The sequence below is a fragment of the Rattus norvegicus genome, chromosome 18 (assembly GCF_036323735.1).
Source record: "Rattus norvegicus strain BN/NHsdMcwi chromosome 18, GRCr8, whole genome shotgun sequence".
In the NCBI taxonomy this organism is placed as follows: domain Eukaryota; kingdom Metazoa; phylum Chordata; class Mammalia; order Rodentia; family Muridae; genus Rattus; species Rattus norvegicus.
The window spans coordinates 35,782,071-35,802,041 of NC_086036.1; the positions used below are offsets into that span (position 1 = coordinate 35,782,071).

The 19,971-nt window shown below is 40.6% G+C and overlaps 1 protein-coding gene across 1 annotated transcript in view; it reads right to left on the reverse strand.

The window, feature by feature from the left end:
- Nucleotides 1-1,401: 1,401 nt before the first annotated feature.
- Nucleotides 1,402-19,971, reverse strand: part of Jakmip2 (janus kinase and microtubule interacting protein 2) — a 215,378-nt gene continuing 196,808 nt past the window's right edge. Inside the window, exon 21 of the mRNA NM_001107391.1 lies at nucleotides 1,402-2,207. Coding sequence (NP_001100861.1) covers nucleotides 2,046-2,207 — 162 coding nt within the window. The 3' untranslated portion in view covers nucleotides 1,402-2,045. The remainder of the gene's footprint in view (nucleotides 2,208-19,971) is intronic.

The following is a 19,971-nucleotide window of genomic DNA, read 5'->3' on the forward strand; positions in this document are numbered from 1 at the left end:
TTTGTCCATCATGCTGGTCTCAAACACTCAGAGATCTACCGGCCTCTGCCTCCCAAATACTGGGATTAAAGACATGTGTCATCATACCTGGTCTACTATATGGCAATATATAGCATAGATTTGGCCATGTAATAGAATTGGTTGTTCACCTATATTTTCATTTATTTACTTATATTTTCTAGTTGTTTTCAATTGGTAGTATTAAAATTAATGTTATGATAAACTTACTTGTAAGGTGTTTTAGTAGTCAAACACATACATCTCTATTGTATATACATGTATATGCCTAGAAATATCTCAGCTACAGGTTTATATAGCTTCCATACTATACTAATATGCAAAATCTAAGCAGTTTTTCAAGTGGTTGGTATGATGATTAGTCCTGGTTGTCAACCTGATTACAACTGGAATCAACTAAAATCTAAGCAACTGGGAATATTTGTGAAAGATTTTCTTTCACCAGTTTTTTTCTCTCTCAGGATCTCTCCATGTAGCCTTAGCTCTCCTAGAACTGCTATGAGGAACAGACTGGCCTTAAACTCACAGAGTTCCACTTACCTCTTTTACCTCTCCAGTGCTAGAATTAAAGACATAAACACCCAGCTTCTGAGGAATTTTCTTAATCAGATTACTTGAAGAAGGAGCACCCACCCTTAATCTGGGCTTGGCTTGCTGGTGGTAGACATAATAAAGGATGTGGAAGAAAGAAGTTTTGCTCTTGGTCTGTTTCCCCTTACTCTTGTTGGCAAGAACATCTATCCTATTGCTGCAGCTGATATTAAATTCAACTTTTTCAGGATTCCAATATAGACTGAAACCAGCAGTTCTCCAGGAATCCCTTTGGGCTCTGGTACCAGATTGGATCTAAGAATTAATAAGTCTCATGGACTGAACAGTTCCTGAATTCCTGGCTTTTCTATCATGAGACAGCCATTGTTAGGTTGATAAACACTAAGAAAGGAATTTTCTTTTTACAGAGGTAGCCAGAGAAATAACTTAATGACCAAAACCACTCATTAGCTGGTTAATAATTTTAAGTAGTAGATAGTCTTATGAGAGCCAGTGTTAAAGAAGCCTGAATTGCTGCATATAGGCATGTAGTATGCAATTTACCATTATGTCATTGTCAATGATTTGTGTAGGCTTACATAAGTATTCCTCATCATGAGAAAGCAAGTGGCATTGACATCAATATGAGATATTCAGATACCTAGAATCCTACTGCCAGGCAACCATGGTGCCATTGCCAATGCTGAGTTCTCTGCACATTATTCCATCTGTTCTTTCCCATTTATCTTCCCTTTTGTGTCTTTATTTAATACCTCCAGTACATACACACACATACACACATACACACAAACATATACAGAGGAATTTTAATCCACACAAAGTCTATGTGATCAGGTTTGGATATACATTTTTAATCCCTCTGACTAGAATATAGACAAGCCCTTAGTACGTACCTTTATTTTCAAAAAATGTAGGCAAAGTTAGTTTGTAGAAGGAAGCAGCCCTGTTTAAAAGTGATGTCTCATTGAGTAACAGACAAAGTGATGAATCAGAGAAAGATTTGACAGATGACAATCAGGTGAATAAAAGTTACTTTTACAAACATATAAATGTGTGCATTTGCATGTATTTGTACATGCATGTATGTATTTGTAATGCATTTGTGTACATGTATGCAGATAGCTAAGCTAGATGATAGATAGATAGATAGATAGATAGATAGATAGATAGATAGATAGATAGATATTGAAGTTTGTACTTAAAAGCTTCTTCAGGACCTCAGATGACTCCAGTTTTGGATTTCAATATACAAACAATTTTATGTTTTGTTAATACTGTGGAGCCTCTGCTTTCTCAACTAAAATAAATCATCAGGGTATTTAGCTGACCTAATCAATTTTTTACCTTCCAGGTGGAAGAAAACCTGCATAAATCAAACAAAAAATAGCTGCTGCAAGAAAGAAATCACAAAATACATAGTTGCCCAAATATAAAGACTGCATTCACTGCTCACATCCAACCCCTACTAGGAATTCCTAATTGGTGTGACTGGCAGCCATTCTCCTGCTGCACTGGTGGTGTGGACAGGAGTTTGCTTTCATTCTGAAGTTCTTCTGGCTTCTTCCTGCACTTCCTGTGCTTTTTATCATCAAGTCAAGGGAAAGTGAGAAAAATATGGCACCCGACAGCTGGATGGTCTGGATGAATCAACTGAGCAAATTGCAGGGTGGAAATGTGTTCTGTTGTGTAACCAGGAAAAAAGAAGAAACAGGTCTGGATGTGGCTGGCAGTGCCCAGGTAGCTCCTTTTTACAATGAACTGTACCACTTATAAGAAAATAGCTAAAGAGAATCAATTTCCTTCATTCTCATATTGAGTAACCATTTTGGCTTCTTCACAGAACAAAGAGTGTTTGTGAAGTAGGTACCACATGGCTTACGTTGCAACTGCACCAGGATGGGAGGAAAAGGAGGAAGCTCAGGTTCTTGCTGATCAAAAGAGAAAATACTGGGAAGGAAAGCCACCTACCTGAATCAAAAGCACCAGTGTATTAGCTTGCATTAGTTTGGATTAATATTTCTTTCTGTTTATAATGCCATCATGTTCACAGAACTCAATAAAATGAGAGTTTGCAGCTGTTTCCTGTGAGAAATAAAATCAGGAGGATGTGATTTCACAAATGGGGGAAATGAGATTTCAGAGAGGGTATGGTGTAAAGGGATTCTGAATAGGAACCTGACCTTTGTTCATTGTCTATAATCACCATAGTGATTATCAGATTTCTGTCTGTGATTGTTTCTATTTGTGTGTGTCTGTGTGTCTGTCTGTGCGTGTCTGTGTGGGTTTGTGTCTGTTTGTATGTGTCTGTCTGTGCGTGTCTGTTGGTGTCTGTGTATGTTTGTGTCTGTGTATGTTTGTGTGTGTCTGTGTGTGCCCCTATTTGGTGTGTGTGTGTGTGTGTGTGTGTGTGTGTGTGTGTGTGTGTGTGTGTTTGGGGGAGTTGCTAGATATGCAATCTCACACCCCTCTTTACTTATTGTTCTATCCTCTTCACAGAGTAGACTGGCTGAAGTAACCAAGAAGACTATGAGACAAAATTGACATTTTCCCTTAGAGTGCTGCTTCTATTTGGAACATCTTTGGTAACCAGCAAACTGTGTTTCAGTTAAATTTTCACAGTTAATCCCAGCCCATCTTCCCTGTCAGGTGGTAGCTGATGAAAACTCTCAGGTGTTCTGTATTATGGATATGTAGTGATTTCTTCACATCTATTCTTACTTAGATTGTTAAAGCCAAAGTAAGGAAGTACAAGCAAGCACGGAGTACATTGTTCTCAACTTTGTGATAATGGGATTGGGCAGCCATAAGGGTGAGGGGAACATGTACAATGGTTCAGTGTCCAGGTGATGCCAGTATAAAAAGGTGATTAGTGGTGCTAATTCATCAGTGGATTAATCTCAAGATGAATACATAGGTGAAGCCTCACAGGAGAAGGTAAGTCATCAGGATCATGATTTTGGAATGCATAGCTTGTCCCAGGTTCCTTTCTCCCTCCGTTTCCTTCCTGACCGGTGCTGACAGCAGCCTCCTCTGCCAAACACTCCACCATTATAATATTGTCTCTCCTTGGGCTAGCAGCCCAGGGACAGAAACCAGGGACTGATCAATGACCCCACATAAACCTCTATTCATTTAAATTGTCCCATTTGTGTGTTTTATTTCTCGATGATGAAAAGTATCTAACATTGATATTTTGAACATTTAAATTTTTTAGTAATGTTTTTATTAAATATTTGGGAATTTCACATTATGAACCCTGAGTGTCCTCACACTGCAGTTCTCCCTTACCCCCACTTTTACAACCCCCCCTCAAAAGAAGAAGAAAAAGAAAGAGGGGAAAAAGGAGTCCGAATTATGCTTCCCATATACTTACTGGTGGCCAACTTCTTAAAGAAAATTACATCCTTTTCAACTTGTACTCTGCCAGGAATGCTATACTTCAGCATCCTTATCTAGGCTGTTGCTTTTAGGGGCGTGGGGGTGGGGCTAGGGGTTGTCACAGAAGACTTTTATATCCTTCTTTCTGTACTATGAGTCTACAGTCATCAATACCATGCATGGCAAAAGTAGCTTCCTTGCCATTTACAGTGAGCGGGAGTAGGAATCATAGTCTTACACATAGTTTCTGGCAACTGCACAAACCATAGACATCAGCGTCTTTGGCTTAAACACATGCCACAAATTTCAGCATGGTTTATGGTGGCAGTATAGACCACAGACATAAACCTGGTCCTCTGCCACTGCATAGGCAACAGATACCATCACAGTCCTCCACTGTAGCACAGGCTAAGGTCATTGACATGGCCCTCAGTGGCAGCATGTCACACAACCATCAACATGGATCCAGGCTGTACCATTGACAAGGGATATCTGCATAGCATTCAATGGTAACACGGGCAGTAGGACCATGGACCCAGACATTGCCCTTAGCAACAGCATGAACCTGGACGTTACCATGGCCTCAGGTGGCAGTATAGGTCACTTGTATCAATACAGCCCTTGGTGACAGCATAGCTCACAGATATCAACTTGGCTTCAGGCTGTAGCAAACCACAGACATTCAAATGTCAGGTCAGGGACATCAACATGGCTCCTGGCTGTTGTAGGACCATGGACATCCACATGAACCTACAGCTTCAACATGGTCTTGGGCATGTGGACTAAAGCTATTAAAGTGACTTCCAGAGGCAGCATGAACCATGTAGGTCTTTTGACTAGGTCCAATCCAGAAAACTAACAATTCTTCATTTTGAAGATCATGTTGCTCAGGACCAGGATAATCGTGCAGTTGTGCAATATATTCAGGGACTGAGTTGTGTGCGAGCTCCAGGCTGCTGCACACAACCCTGTCACCCTACTTGGCAAGGACACCACAGCCCTCTCTCATACCTACCACCACCTCTCTCATCCCTCACTTAGTTCCTCCATCTTTCCCACCTCTCCATCTCATATTCATTCATCAAAGTTACATGGGAAACTGTGGTGTGTCACACAGTGTACTTTTCTTTTGTCTAAACAGCTTTTCATGCAAATATTCATTACAAGTTGTTAGTCTGGTTCAAGTGCTTTGGTTTCTGACACATACTGGAACATCACTGAGACTCATCTCAGATATTCTGAATCAGGGTGACCTTGTGGCTAGAAAGAGGACCTAGGGGCTCTATGTGAGTTCCAAGCTGCCACATACCTCCCCACTGTCTATGTCTGAGACCCTGAGAATCAGCAGGCTCAACCTTTGTGCCTGTAGGCTCCAGGCAGCACCACTGCCCAATGCTTTCTGTCTCCCAGCTTGGTAAGCAGTCTGGTATGCAACCACAGTGACTCCATGCTGGGGGCCTGCTAGTGGGTTTAGGATTAGCCTTGCACAGTAGCCAAGTCTACTTCTGCAGGAACAGCTCCTCTATGGACTCCAGCATCTCATATGTGTGGTGGACTAACTCAAAGCACTGAATCTGGGTTCGGATGATGGGCCTGTCTTCCAGGCCTCAATTTGAGGATTTTAAAGGATGTGTTGGTTAGAACAAGTGTACAAATGGAAATTAATTTAATGTCTGAGAGTGTTCCGTCAGTACTAAGACTCTTACCTGGGAAAGGTTCCTCATTAATGGAGACAGAGAGATTCTTTGAGTAGTATCTATCTCAGAGCTTTTCTTGCTGTGATTTAAAAAACAATATTACCAAGAGCAGCTTTGGAAGAAGTGGTCTATTTCATTTCACACGTTCAGAGCACATTCTATCACTGAGAGAAAGCAGGGTAAGAATTCAGGGTAGAAACTTAGAGGGTGGCACTGAAGCAGGTCCCCAGACCTTCGTTCCCAGATTTTAGCACAATACATACCATAATGGAAGGTACCACTCAGGTCTTGGAGCCCAGCACATATGAAGACGAAAATGAGAACAGAGATCTGACTTAAACTCCATAGTTCTGGCAAAGTCCCTAAATGAACTTGCTTCTTGGGTTCTGTGGTTCTGCTTCTGGTGGCTATTCTTGTTATCTGAGGTGTATTGACCCAGGATGTGTCAACCCTAGAAAGGCTCAGGACTGTAATTGTGTCCTAAACACCCAGCATAGTTGCTGGGAAGCTAACAACAACATTCTGTTGGCTTAAATAAGTACACTGGTAGATATTATCGACGTGAACTCATGTCTAAGTGGTCTTCTCCGGTGGAGTCCTGTAGTGGTTTGAAAAGGTTTGGCTCACATGAATCCAGATGTTTGAATGCTTGGCCCACAGGAATGATACTCTTAGGATGTTTGTACTTATTGAAATAGGTGTGGCCTTGTTAGAGGAAACGTGTTTCTGTGTGGGTGGACAATGAAACCCTCCTCCTGGCTACCTTGGAGACAGTCTCAGTGGCCTTCAGATGAAGATGTAGAACTCTCAGCTCCTCCCATGCAACACCTGCCTCAACACTGCTGTGCTTCCTGCCATGATGCTAATAGACTGAACCTTAAGACCTGTAAGCCAGCCCCAATTAAATATCATCCTTTATAAGAGTTGCCTTGGTCATGGTCATGGTCATCTCTTAACAGCAATGGAAACCCTAACTAAGACAATACCTCACAATGGTAGTGAAGCAGACGCCATGGAAGAATGCTGCCTAGTGGCTCGCTCCATGGCTTGTTCAGCCTGATTTCTTACACCATCCAGAGTTGTCTGCCCAAGGATGACATCACCTACAGTGAACTGGGCCCTCCCACATCAGTCATTAATCAAGAAAATACCCTACAGAAGTGCCTACAGGCCAATCTCATGAAGAGATTTTCCCAATTAAGATTTTCTCTTCTCAGATATGTCCAGTTTTTTTTTCAAATTGACAATAACCAACCAGCATAATTTCTTTGTGGTAAAGAGAAGAGGAGCTGGGGGTGTAGATCTGTTGGAGATGACTTTCTTCTCAAACATGAATGAGGCCTTAGCTTCAGTTCTCAATCATCTCATCATCTGTCCCCCAAACCCCACCTCAAAGAAAGAATTTAGGAATAAGCCTATGCTTTTATTTTTCAAGGTAATTAGCTAAGAAGTTAAATGTTGGTGATGTCCTGACATTTCACTGTGATGTGAAACTGATGGAGATGCAGAACCTCTCTTTGACTGGTCTGGAAAAAAAGGGCAATTAAAAATAATAACAACAACCCTGGCTTTCTTGCTTTCTTAAACAAGCTACTGAGTATAAAATCCATAGGAAAGGACTTTGGAATAAAGCTGCTTGCTCTATAAGCAGAAAGAGATACACTAGCTAATGGATAGCAATCTTGAATTGAACTCATCTGTTAATCCTCATATAGGTCAGGCAGTGGTGGCACACACCTTCAATTCCAGCACTTGGGAGGAAGATGCAGGTGGATATCTGTGGGTTTGAGGACCCCCTGTTCTGCAGAGCAAGTTCTAGGACAGTGAGGGCTACATAGAGTAACCCTGTCTTGAGAAAAACCCTAATAAAATAAATAAATAAATAAATAAATAAATAAATAAATATCCAGAAACATCCGAGCCTTTATTTTTGAATGCACAAAAAGCATACTGCATATTGAGATGTTCACTATATAAATCCTTTTATTCAGTAAGAATTCAAGTGACTTCTAACTAATGAATCTGTCCTTCAACTTGATTTTTCCCACCATTTGTTTCTTGGCATTTTCTGTATATATTTGTTGCAAAGATCTATTTTAAGCTTTTATTTTATCAGTATCTGAATGTCATTAACTTAACCAATGCTTTACTCCAGGGTATGTGAATTCTCTTAAATCTTTCTTTCTGTCATACAAAATGTCAAATGTCCCAGTTAAGATTTTATAGACCATTGGAGCATTCCAGAAAAGTGTAGTGAGGCAAAGGCCACAGATACAATCATTGTACAAAGGTCATATGTTGTTATTTTCAGGATATGGAACCCAAGATTAGAGACTTCCTTGCTTGTCCTTGGAAGTATCCATGGTAGGAGTTGGGTACTGGAGAAATCACTGGGCCCGGAAGAATTATACTTGATCTCAGACACAGAGAAACATGACTCATATGTGCAACTTACCCAGGACTCCTGTTGAACTGCTCTGCCTGCCCTCTGAAACTGTGAGTTCCTTAGTGAATCCAAAAGCTTTTTCTCTAGGAGTTCAAAGCCAATCCAGATACTACTATACTGCTAACTCGGCGACTCAAGCTGTTGGGAAACTGCCCTTTTTTCTGCCCTCATTTTTCCCTTATGGAAAATAAGGTTTAGACCTAAGCTTACCTTTTTGGCATTAAAAAATAAAACAAAACTACTTTTTCAAATTACTTGTATATGATTATTCCCCTCCCTACTGTTTCTCTTTCTTCTAGGGTTTACTTTTCCTTTCCTTGTTTCTGCGGTTACTTCAGGTTATAGACTCACATTTGAAGAGATGAAGCTAGAAACTGCAGATGAGAAGAAACCTCACTCAATTTAATCTCTTCTAGTTGCATCCATTTACTTGAAAATTTTATTACTTCATTTTCTTTGTAGCTGAATAGTATTCCACAGTACATATGTTCCATATTTCCACTATCCATTCTTTGGCTGAAGGATATTTAGGTTGTTTCCATTTCTGGTGATAGTGTATAGAGCAGCAATGAACCTGGATGCCCGAGAACCTGAGGAGTAGGGTGTCAAGTCCTTTGGGCATATTTTGAGTCATCGTGTAGCTAGGTCTTATGGTAGATTTCTTTTTAGCTTTTCCAGAGTTCAACATACTGATTTCCAGAGTGGTGAGATACGTTTGCAATTTCACCAATAGTAAATATGGGTTCCCCTGTCCCCACATCCTCATCAACATTTGTTATCAGTTGTTTTAATGATATTTGCCATTAAATGTTTTTGGTGTTATATGCTGTAGGGAGTTTGGTGTCTGCTTTTGTGTATTTGGTGTCCTCTATGCAGCTCATACCTGATGGAAATCTCTTATGGATGGTCTCTTCTAATATTTTACTGAAAATGCTCTCTGTGCTTTTGACCTGAGTCTCTTCTTCCTTTTCCACATCTATGATTCATAGATTGGTTTTTTATTCTCTCCAATAATTCTTGGATGTTCTGGCCATGGGTTATTTGCTTTGGTTGATTGATCCAATTCCTTCACAATTTCTTCAAGACCTGACATTCTTCCACCTGATCGAATCTATAGGTTTTCTCGGAGCTTTTTATTTGACTTTCTGAATGTTTCGTTACTGAGTTTTATTTTAATTTGACTCTTCTTTAGGGATCACTTTTCATTATTATTAAATACTATTTTCTTGAAATGCTTTTATTATTACACCCAACTGCTTATATTTTGTGGTCTTCTATCTGGCATTCATTCATATTCTCTTTGAGTTCGTTGAACAAATTTATTATTGTTATTTTGAAATCCTTGTTTTATGTGTCATTTAAGTTGATTTCTAGGGAGGGGCATTTCTATAGGAATACTAATTTTTAGAAGACATATTGTATTGGTTATTTCTATTTTTTTTGTGGTTTTTGATGGGATCTAGACGTCTGTCATTAAGGCATTGGTAGTGTTTCCTGGTATGGGTAGTTGACATCCTCTTTGTTGAATGTGTGTTTGGATCTCTGTTCACTATCACTCAATTTTTCAGGCTGAATGCTAGATAAATGGGCTGCACAGTTCAGACTTGGGGCAATGCAGTATAAATGTGCAAACAGAGTATCAGATGTGGTCTCAGTTTAGTTGAAGTTAGTGGTGTGTTCATACTGTAGTATAGGGACAGGCAAATGCTGAATGTATGGTCCTCATTCGGGCAGAAGTGGTTAATGAAGTTGTTCGTGGGATTCTGTGGTCCTTACCTGGAGAAGAGAGGTGCGTGAGCATGTATGATCTATGCAGTCTTCATGTAGACTGCTGATATGGGTGGTCTTGAAGACATGGGTGTGGACTCCCTACTCGAAAGGAGAGGCAGGCAGACACAAGGTCCAAAACTTCTTTTTCATGTGAACACTGGATATCTGCTTATTGTTTTTAGAAAATTGTCAAGCAAAATGTTTTGTTAGATTCTTATTATTTTACAGTTGAGTTATAGAATTCTCCATATATTGTAACTATTAGTACTATTAGTTCCATGCTTTCTATGTTACTGTTAAATATTCTTTCCCATTCTCTGCTTTATCTCTTTCCTTGTATGATATGATATGATTCTTTCACTGTCTAAATGTTCTCATGATCCCATTTGTCTGTGCTTTCTCCTATTTCTTTCTGTGTTTCTGATGTCATTTTCAGGAAATCCTGGCCAAATCTAATGTTCAGAAGTTTTCACACTGTGTTTTCTATCAAAAGTTTTATAGTTTGTGATCCTATATTCAACTTTTTGGTTAAATTTAATTTAATTATTTCATATGGTGTGAGACTAAATTCCAACTTCACTCTTTTTGCCTACTGATATCCTGCTTTATCAATAACATTAGCTGAAAACAACTGAAGTTCCTAAAGGAAAAAGCTTATCTTATTTTGAATTCTTTTGAAGTAGAGTGTATGACAAGAACCTATTTATAGATTTTTTTTTAAAATTGAATGTGCTCTGAGGAGGCAACATCAAAGAAAAGATAGGAAAGGATAAGGATAGATTATAAAGGTCACAGTGAAGTTCTGTTACAAGAAATCAGATTCTGTGCACACATCTAAGAATTGTCTAGGTCTCCCCAATTGCCAGCTGAAGAACAGAGGATGCGCAATTTGCCCCTGCTCACTGAGGACTACCATTGTGCCACGTCAGTGCTCTGGCACCTCAAAGGTGTGCAGGTGTGAGTGGCTGAAGCTACCGAGCAATCTTCATCTTGAACACTTGCAGAGCTCAGTTGCCAAGAGCTGTCCTCAGCAGTCATACATAATATAAACTTAAGAAAGTCATGTAGAAATTGTTCCCAAATGTGTCTGATATACTAAGTAGCTATATTATATTTATGTGATGAAGCAACTTGGCGAGGAAAGGACTTATAACTTATGACTCTCAGGTCATACTTGATCACTGATCCATCAGGGTAGTAACTCAAGGCAGGGACTGAAGCAGAGCCCATGGAAGAATGCTGCTTACTGGCTTATTCTCTGTGGCTTACTCATCTTGCTTTTGTTATCCAGGACAATTTTCATTCATCATTCATAGTGGGCTGGGTCTTCCCATGTCAATCATTAACAAAAACATCCACAAAAATACCTACCACAGACTTGCCTATAGGCAACATGACCACAGCATTTACTAAATTAAGGTTTTCTCTTCCCAGATATGTCTAGGCGTGTGTCAAGTTGATAAAACTCAACCAACACTACAGCCAAAGGAGCACCAACATTTTGTGCCAACATTTTGCACAGAGCTAGTTATAGGACCAAGTCTGTGTCTGTGAGCAATTGTAGGGATAAGGAACAAAACATTAACTTATATTTTTTATTGAACCCTTGTGACATAAGTGTGTGTGTGTGTGTGTGTGTGTGTGTGTGTGTGTGTTGTGGAGATGTTATAAAAGTAAATTAGGCATTCTATAATGAGCTATAATTTCACAGACCATACAATAGCAAAAATCACTCCTTAAACAAGAGAAATGGTCCTGCTTGCCAGGTCCCTTAGGGGCAAGCCACCTGCTGTGAGCATGCCTTTTCCCCTGTGTATCCCATTTTCTGGCCCATAGCTCTAACAGCATTTGCAGGGTAGAGGGGGATGTTTCTGCTGGCACCAAGGACAACCAGGAGAGATCCCTCTCTCCAATTACCTACTTGCTGGGTCCCTCTGGAGCAAGCACAGCATCAGTTATCTGTGACCTGTTCCCTGAGGACCCAGTTTCCAACTCACAGTTCTGCCTGCATTCCTGAGGACTGCTAGCACAAGGAACCATCAGGTGAGAACCCTCCCCTACCAACCTCCCTAAAGCACACTCAACTGCAGTAAACTGCACCAGCTGTTCTTTTGTACTTTATTTTTTTTGTCCACAGCTCTGCCTCCATTCCTGGAAGCCTGCTGGCACCAGAGACCAGAAGCCAAAGGACCACCGTGTCAGAACACAATCAACACACACCCGCGGATCCCGGCCCGCAGCAGCTCTCTGCTCCCAGACCCCGTGAGAGAGAGAGACCCAACCGCCTGGTCAGGTGGGCACTCCTGAGACTGCAGAGCAGAAGAGAACACCAACACTGCTCACCCCTGCCCACATCCCTGGCCCAAGAGGAAACTGTATAAGGCCTCTGGGCTCCCGTGGGGGAGGGCCCAGGAGCGGCAGGACCCCTGCCTGAGACACCACTGGAACCTGAAGGAAACAGCCCGGATAAACAGTTCTCTGCACCCAAATACCGTGGGAGGGAGAGCTAAACCTTCAGAGAGGCAGACAAGCCTGGGAAACCAGAAGAGACTGCTCTCTGCGCACACATCTCGGACGCCAGAGGAAAAAGCCAAAGACCATCTGGAACCCTGGTGCACTGAAGCTCCCGGAAGGGGCGGCACAGGTCTTCCTGGTTGCTTCCGCTGCAGAGAGCCTGTGGGCAGCACGCCACGAGTGAACTTGAGCCTCGGGACCACAGGTAAGACCAAATTTTCTGCTGCAAGAAAGCTGCCTGGTGAACTCAAGACACAGGCCCACAGGAACAGCTGAAGACCTGTAGAGAGGAAAAACTACACGCCCGAAAGCAGAACACACTGTCCCCATAACTGACTGAAAGAGAGGAAAACAGGTCTACAGCACTCCTGACACACAGGCTTATAGGACAGTCTAGCCACTGTCAGAAATAGCAGAACAAAGTAACACTAGAGATAATCTGATGGCGAGAGGCAAGCACAGGAACCCAAGCAACAGAAACCAAGACGACATGGCACCATTGGAGCCCAATTCTCCCATCAAAACAAACATGGAATATCCAAACACACCAGAAAAGCAAGATCTAGTTTCAAAATCATATTTGATCATGATGCTGGAGGACTTCAAGAAGGACGTGAAGAACTCCCTTAGAGAACAAGTAGAAGCCTACAGAGAGGAATCGCAAAAATGCCTGAAAGAATTCCAGGAAAACATAAATAAACAAATAGAAGCCCATAGAGAGGAGACACAAAAATCCCTGAAAGAATTCCAGGAAAACACAATCAAACAGTTGAAGGAATTAAAAATGGAAATAGAAGCAATCAAGAAAGAACACATGGAAACAACCCTGGATATAGAAAACCAAAGAAGAGACAAGGAGCTGTAGATACAAGCTTCACCAACAGAATACAAGAGATGGAAGAGAGAATCTCAGGAGCAGAAGATTCCATAGAAATCATTGACTCAACTGTCAAAGATAATGTAAAGCGGAGAAAGCTACTGGTCCAAAACATTCAGGAAATCCAGGACTCAATGAGAAGATCAAACCTAAGGATAATAGGTATAGAAGAGAGTGAAGACTACCAGCTCAAAGGACCAGTAAATATCTTCAACAAAATCATAGAAGAAAACTTCCCTAACCTAAAAAAAGAGATACCCATAGACATACAAGAAGTCTACAGAACTCCAAATAGATTGGACCAGAAAAGAAACACCTCCCGTCACATAATTGTCAAAACACCAAACGCACAAAATAAAGAAAGAATATTAAAAGAAGTAAGGGAAAAAGGTCAAGTAACCTATAAAGGCAGACCTATCAGAATCACACCAGACTTCTCGCCAGAAACTATGAAGGCCAGAAGATCCTGGACTGATGTCATACAGACCCTAAGAGAACACAAATGCCAGCCCAGGTTACTGTATCCAGCAAAACTCTCAATTAACATTGATGGAGAAACCAAGATATTCCATGACAAAACCAAATTTATACAATATCTTTCTACAAATCCAGCACTACAAAGGATAATAAATGGTAAAGCCCAACATAAGGAGGCAAGCTATACCCTAGAAGAAGCAAGAAACTAATCGTCTTGGCAACAAAACAAAGAGAATGAAAGCACACAAACATATCCTCACTTCCAAATATGAATATAACGGGAAGCAATAATCACTATTCCTTAATATCTCTCAATATCAATGGCCTCAACTCCCCAATAAAAAGACATAGATTAACAAACTGGATACGCAACGAGGACCCTGCATTCTGCTGCCTACAGGAAACACACCTTAGAGACAAAGACAGACACTACCTCAGAGTGAAAGGCTGGAAAACAACTTTCCAAGCAAATGGTCAGAAGAAGCAAGCTGGAGTAGCCATTCTAATATCAAATAAAATCAATTTTCAACTAAAAGTCATCAAAAAAGATAAGGAAGGACACTTCATATTCACCAAAGGAAAAATCCACCAAGATGAAGTCTCAATACTAAATATCTATGCCCCAAATACAAGGGCACCTACATATGTAAAAGAAACCTTACTAAAGCTCAAAACACACATTGCACCTCACACAATAATAGTGGGAGATTTCAACACCCCACTCTCATCAATGGACAGATCATGGAAACAGAAATTAAACAGAGATGTAGACAGACTAAGAGAAGTCATGAGCCAAATGGACTTAACGGATATTTATAGAACATTTTATCCTAAAGCAAAAGGATATACCTTCTTCTCAGCTCCTCATGGTACTTTCTCCAAAATTGACCATATAATTGGTCAAAAAACAGGCCTCAACAGGTACAGAAAGATAGAAATAATCCCATGCGTGCTATCGGACCACCACGGCCTAAAACTGGTCTTCAATAACAATAAGGGAAGAATGCCCACATATACGTGGAAATTGAACAATGCTCTACTCAATGATAACCTGGTCAAGGAAGAAATAAAGAAAGAAATTAAAAACTTTTTAGAATTTAATGAAAATGAAGGTACAACATACCCAAACTTATGGGACACAATGAAAGCTGTGCTAAGAGGAAAACTCATAGCGCTGAGTGCCTGCAGAAAGAAACAGGAAAGAGCATATGTCAGCAGCTTGACAGCACACCTAAAAGCTCTAGAACAAAAAGAAGCAAATACACCCAGGAGGAGTAGAAGGCAGGAAATAATCAAACTCAGAGCTGAAATCAACCAAGTAGAAACAAAAAGGACCATAGAAAGAATCAACAGAACCAAAAGTTGGTTCTTTGAGAAAATCAACAAGATAGATAAACCCTTAGCCAGACTAACGAGAGGACACAGAGAGTGCATCCAAATTAACAAAATCAGAAATGAAAAGGGAGACATAACTACAGATTCAGAGGAAATTCAAAAAATCATCAGATCTTACTATAAAAACCTATATTCAACAAAACTTGAAAATCTTCAGGAAATGGACAATTTCCTAGACAGATACCAGGTATTGAAGTTAAATCAGGAACAGATAAACCAGTTAAACAACCCCATAACTCCTAAGGAAATAGAAGCAGTCATTAAAGGTCTCCCAAACAAAAAGAGCCCAGGTCCAGACGGGTTTAGTGCAGAATTCTATCAAACCTTCATAGAAGACCTCATACCAATATTATCCAAACTATTCCACAAAATTGAAACAGATGGAGCCCTACCGAATTCCTTCTACGAAGCCACAATTACTCTTATACCTAAACCACACAAAGACCCAACAAAGAAAGAGAACTTCAGACCAATTTCCCTTATGAATATCGACGCAAAAATACTCAATAAAATTCTGGCAAACCGAATTCAAGAGCACATCAAAACAATCATCCATCATGATCAAGTAGGCTTCATCCCAGGCATGCAGGGATGGTTTAATATACTGAAAACCATCAACGTGATCCATCATATAAACAAACTGAAAGAACAGAACCACATGATCATTTCATTAGATGCTGAGAAAGCATTTGACAAAATTCAACACCCCTTCATGATAAAAGTCCTGGAAAGAATAGGAATTCAAGGCCCATACTTAAACATAGTAAAAGCCATATACAGCAAACCAGTTGCTAACATTAACCTAAATGGAGAGAAACTTGAAGCAATCCCACTAAAATCAGGGACTAGACAAGGCTGCCCACTCTCTCCCTACTTATTCAATATAGTTCTTGAAGTTCTAGCCAGAGCAATCAGACAACAAAAGGAGATCAAGGGGATACAGATCGGAAAATAAGAGGTCAAAATATCACTATTTGCAGATGACATGATAGTATATTTAAGTGATCCCAAAAGTTCCACCAGAGAACTACTAAAGCTGATAAACAACTTCAGCAAAGTGGCTGGGTATAAAATTAACTCAAATAAATCAGTTGCCTTCCTCTATACAAAAGAGAAACAAGCCGAGAAAGAAATTAGGGAAACGACACCCTTCATAATAGACCCAAATAATATAAAGTACCTCGGTGTGACTTTAACCAAGCAAGTAAAAGATCTGTACAATAAGAACTTCAAGACACTGTGGAAAGAAATTGAAGAAGACCTCAGAAGATGGAAAGATCTCCCATGCTCATGGATTGGTAGGATTCATATAGTAAAAATGGCCATTTTACCAAAAGCAATCTACAGATTCAATGCAATCCCCATCAAAATACCAATCCAATTCTTCAAAGAGTTAGAACAATTTGCAAATTCATCTGGAATAACAAAAAACCCAGGATAGCTAAAGCTATCCTCAACAATAAAAGGACTTCAGGGGGAATCACTATCCCTGAACTCAAGCAGTATTACAGAGCAATAGTGATAAAAACTGCATGGTATTGGTACAGAGACAGACAGATAGACCAATGGAATAGAATTGAAGACCCAGAAATGAACCCACACACCTATGGTCACTTGATTTTTGACAAAGGAGCCAAAACCATCCAATGGAAAAAAGATAGCATTTTCAGCAAATGGTGCTGGTTCAACTGGAGGGCAACATGTAGAAGAATGCAGATCGATCCATGCTTATCACCCTGTACAAAGCTTAAGTCCAAGTGGATCAAGGACCTCCACATCAAACCAGACACACTCAAACTAATAGAAGAAAAAATAGGGAAGCATCTGGAACACATGGGCACTGGAAAAAATTTCCTGAACAAAACACCAATGGCTTATGCTCTAAGATCAAGAATCGACAAATGGGATCTCATAAAACTGCAAAGCTTCTGTAAGGCAAAGGACACTGTGGTTAGGACAAAACGTCAACCAACAGATTGGGAAAAGATCTTTACCAATCCTACAACAGATAGAGGCCTTATATCCAAAATATACAAAGAACTCAAGAAGTTAGACCGCAGGGAAACAAATAACCCTATTAAAAAATGGGGTTCAGAGCTAAACAAAGAATTCACAGCTGAGGAATGCCGAATGGCTGAGAAACACCTAAAGAAATGTTCAACATCTTTAGTCATAAGGGAAATGCAAATCAAAACAACCCTGAGATTTCACCTCACACCAGTGAGAATGGCTAAGATCAAAAACTCAGGTGACAGCAGATGCTGGCGAGGATGTGGAGAAAGAGGAACACTCCTCCATTGTTGGTGGGATTGCAGACTGGTACAACCATTCTGGAAATCAGTCTGGAGGTTCCTCAGAAAATTGGACATTGAACTGCCTGAGGATCCAGCTATACCTCTCTTGGGCATATACCCAAAAGATGCCTCAACATATAAAAGAGACACGTGCTCCACTATGTTCATCGCAGCCTTATTGATAATAGCCAGAAAATGGAAAGAACCCAGATGCCCTTCAGCAGAGGAATGGATACAGAAAATGTGGTACATCTACACAATGGAATATTACTCAGCTATCAAAAACAACGAGTTTATGAAATTCGTAGGCAAATGGTTGGAACTGGAAAATATCATCCTGAGTGAGCTAACCCAATCACAGAAAGACATACATGGTATGCACTCATTGATAAGTGGCTATTAGCCCAAATGCTTGAATTACCCTAGATCCCTAGAACAAACGAAACTCAAGACGGATGATCAAAATGTGAATGCTTCACTCCTTCCTTAAATGAGGAAAAAGAATACCCTTGGCAGGGAAGGGAGAGGCAAAGATTAAAACAGAGACTGAAGGAACACCCATTCAGAGCCTGCCCCACATGTGGCCCATACATATACAGCCACCCAATTAGACAAGATGGATGAAGCAAAGAAGTGCAGACCGACAGGAGCCGGATGTAGATCACTCCTGAGAGACACAGCCAGAATACAGCAAATATAGAGGCGAATGCCAGCAGCAAACCACTGAACTGAGTATAGGTCCCCCGTTGAAGGAATCAGAGAAAGAACTGGAAGAGCTTGAAGGTGCTCGAGACCCCAAAAGTACAACAATGTCAAGCAACCAGAGCTTCCAGGGACTAAGCCACTACCTAAAGACTATACATGGACTGACCCTGGACTCTGACCCCATAGGTAGCAATGAATATCCTAGTAAGAGCACCAGTGGAAGGGGAAGCCCTGGGTCCTGCTAAGACTGAACCCTCAGTGAACTAGACTATGGGGGGAGGGTTGGGAGGGGAACACCCAGAAGGAAGGGGAGGGGGGAGGGGGATGTTTGTCCGGAAACCGGGAAAGGGAATAACACTTGAAATGTATATAAGAAATACTCAAGTTAATTAAAAAAAAAGAACACAATCAACAAGAACCAGGCAATCCAGCTATCATACTATAGAAACTTCTATATACCCTACCATAGGTGAAGCTCACGAAAATGACCTTAAATTGAATTTTTGTGAAAATGATAAAGGTCTCTAAAAGGGAAAAGAATACATCCCTCTGAAAAATACAATATAAGAAAATACAATCAAACAGGTAAAGGAAATGAATAAAACTGTTTGATACCTGAAAATGGAAATAGAAGCAATAAAGAAAACACATTACTGAGGACATCCTGGAAATGGAAATCCTAGGGAATAGTTCTACCTCAAGGGGCAGCTATACCACTCCTGGGCAGATTTTCAAAAGATGCTTGCTCCACCACATAACAAGGATATTTGCTAATCTATGTTCATAGCAGTTTTATTTTTAACAGCCAGAAACCGGAAACAACATAGATACCCAACTGAAGAATGGATAAAGAAAATGTGGTATATTGATACAATGGAATATTACTCAGCTATTAAAAACAATGACATCATAAAAGTTGCAGGCAAATGGATGGAACTAGAAAAGAACATCTTGGGTGATGTAATCCAGAAAGATAAACATAGTATGTACTCACTTATGAGTAAATATTAGCTACAATGTACAGGATAACCATGCTACAACCCACAGACCCAAAGAAGCTAAGTAACAAGGAAGTCTGGAGGAAAGGTGCTTCAATCTCACTGAGAAAGGAAAATAAAATGAGACACTGGTAGTGGAGGGAGGAAGGGACTTGGGTAGGAGGCAGGTAGGGGAACAGGAAGATCAAATGTGGGGAGGATGGAGTGAGAGCTAATTGAAAGATACAGCCAGAACAGGTGATGGTTGGGGCATCTCTGGGATGAGCTAGAAACCTAGGATATGGAAACTCCCAGGAATCTATGAAGGTGACTCTAGTTAAGCCTCCTAGCATTAGGGGATAAGGAACCTGACACAGCCATCTTCTGTAACCAGGCAAGACTTCCAATGGAGAGATGGGAACACTAAATCAACCACAAAACCCTCAAACCACAATTTTCTTGCCTACAGAAATAAAGAGGGAGCAGATATTGAGGGAATGGTCAACCAATGACTGGCCTACCTTAAGACTCATGCCACGAGAGAGAGCCCACCGCTGACACTATTAATGCTATTCTGCTATACTTGCAGACAAGAGCATATCATAGCTGTCATCTGAGAGGCTTTATCCAGCAGCTGATGGAAACAGATATAGAGACCTACAGTCACCTCTGCTTTGGCAGAGCCTGGGGACCTTGTGAAAAATGGGGAGGAAGGTTCGAAGGAGCCAGAGGGTTCAAGAACACCATAACAAAACCTACAGAATCAACTAACCTGAGGCCATTGGGGCTCACTGAGACTGAACCACCAACTGAGAGCATACATGGAATGGATAGAGGCCCCCTACACATATGTAACAAATGTGTAGCTTAG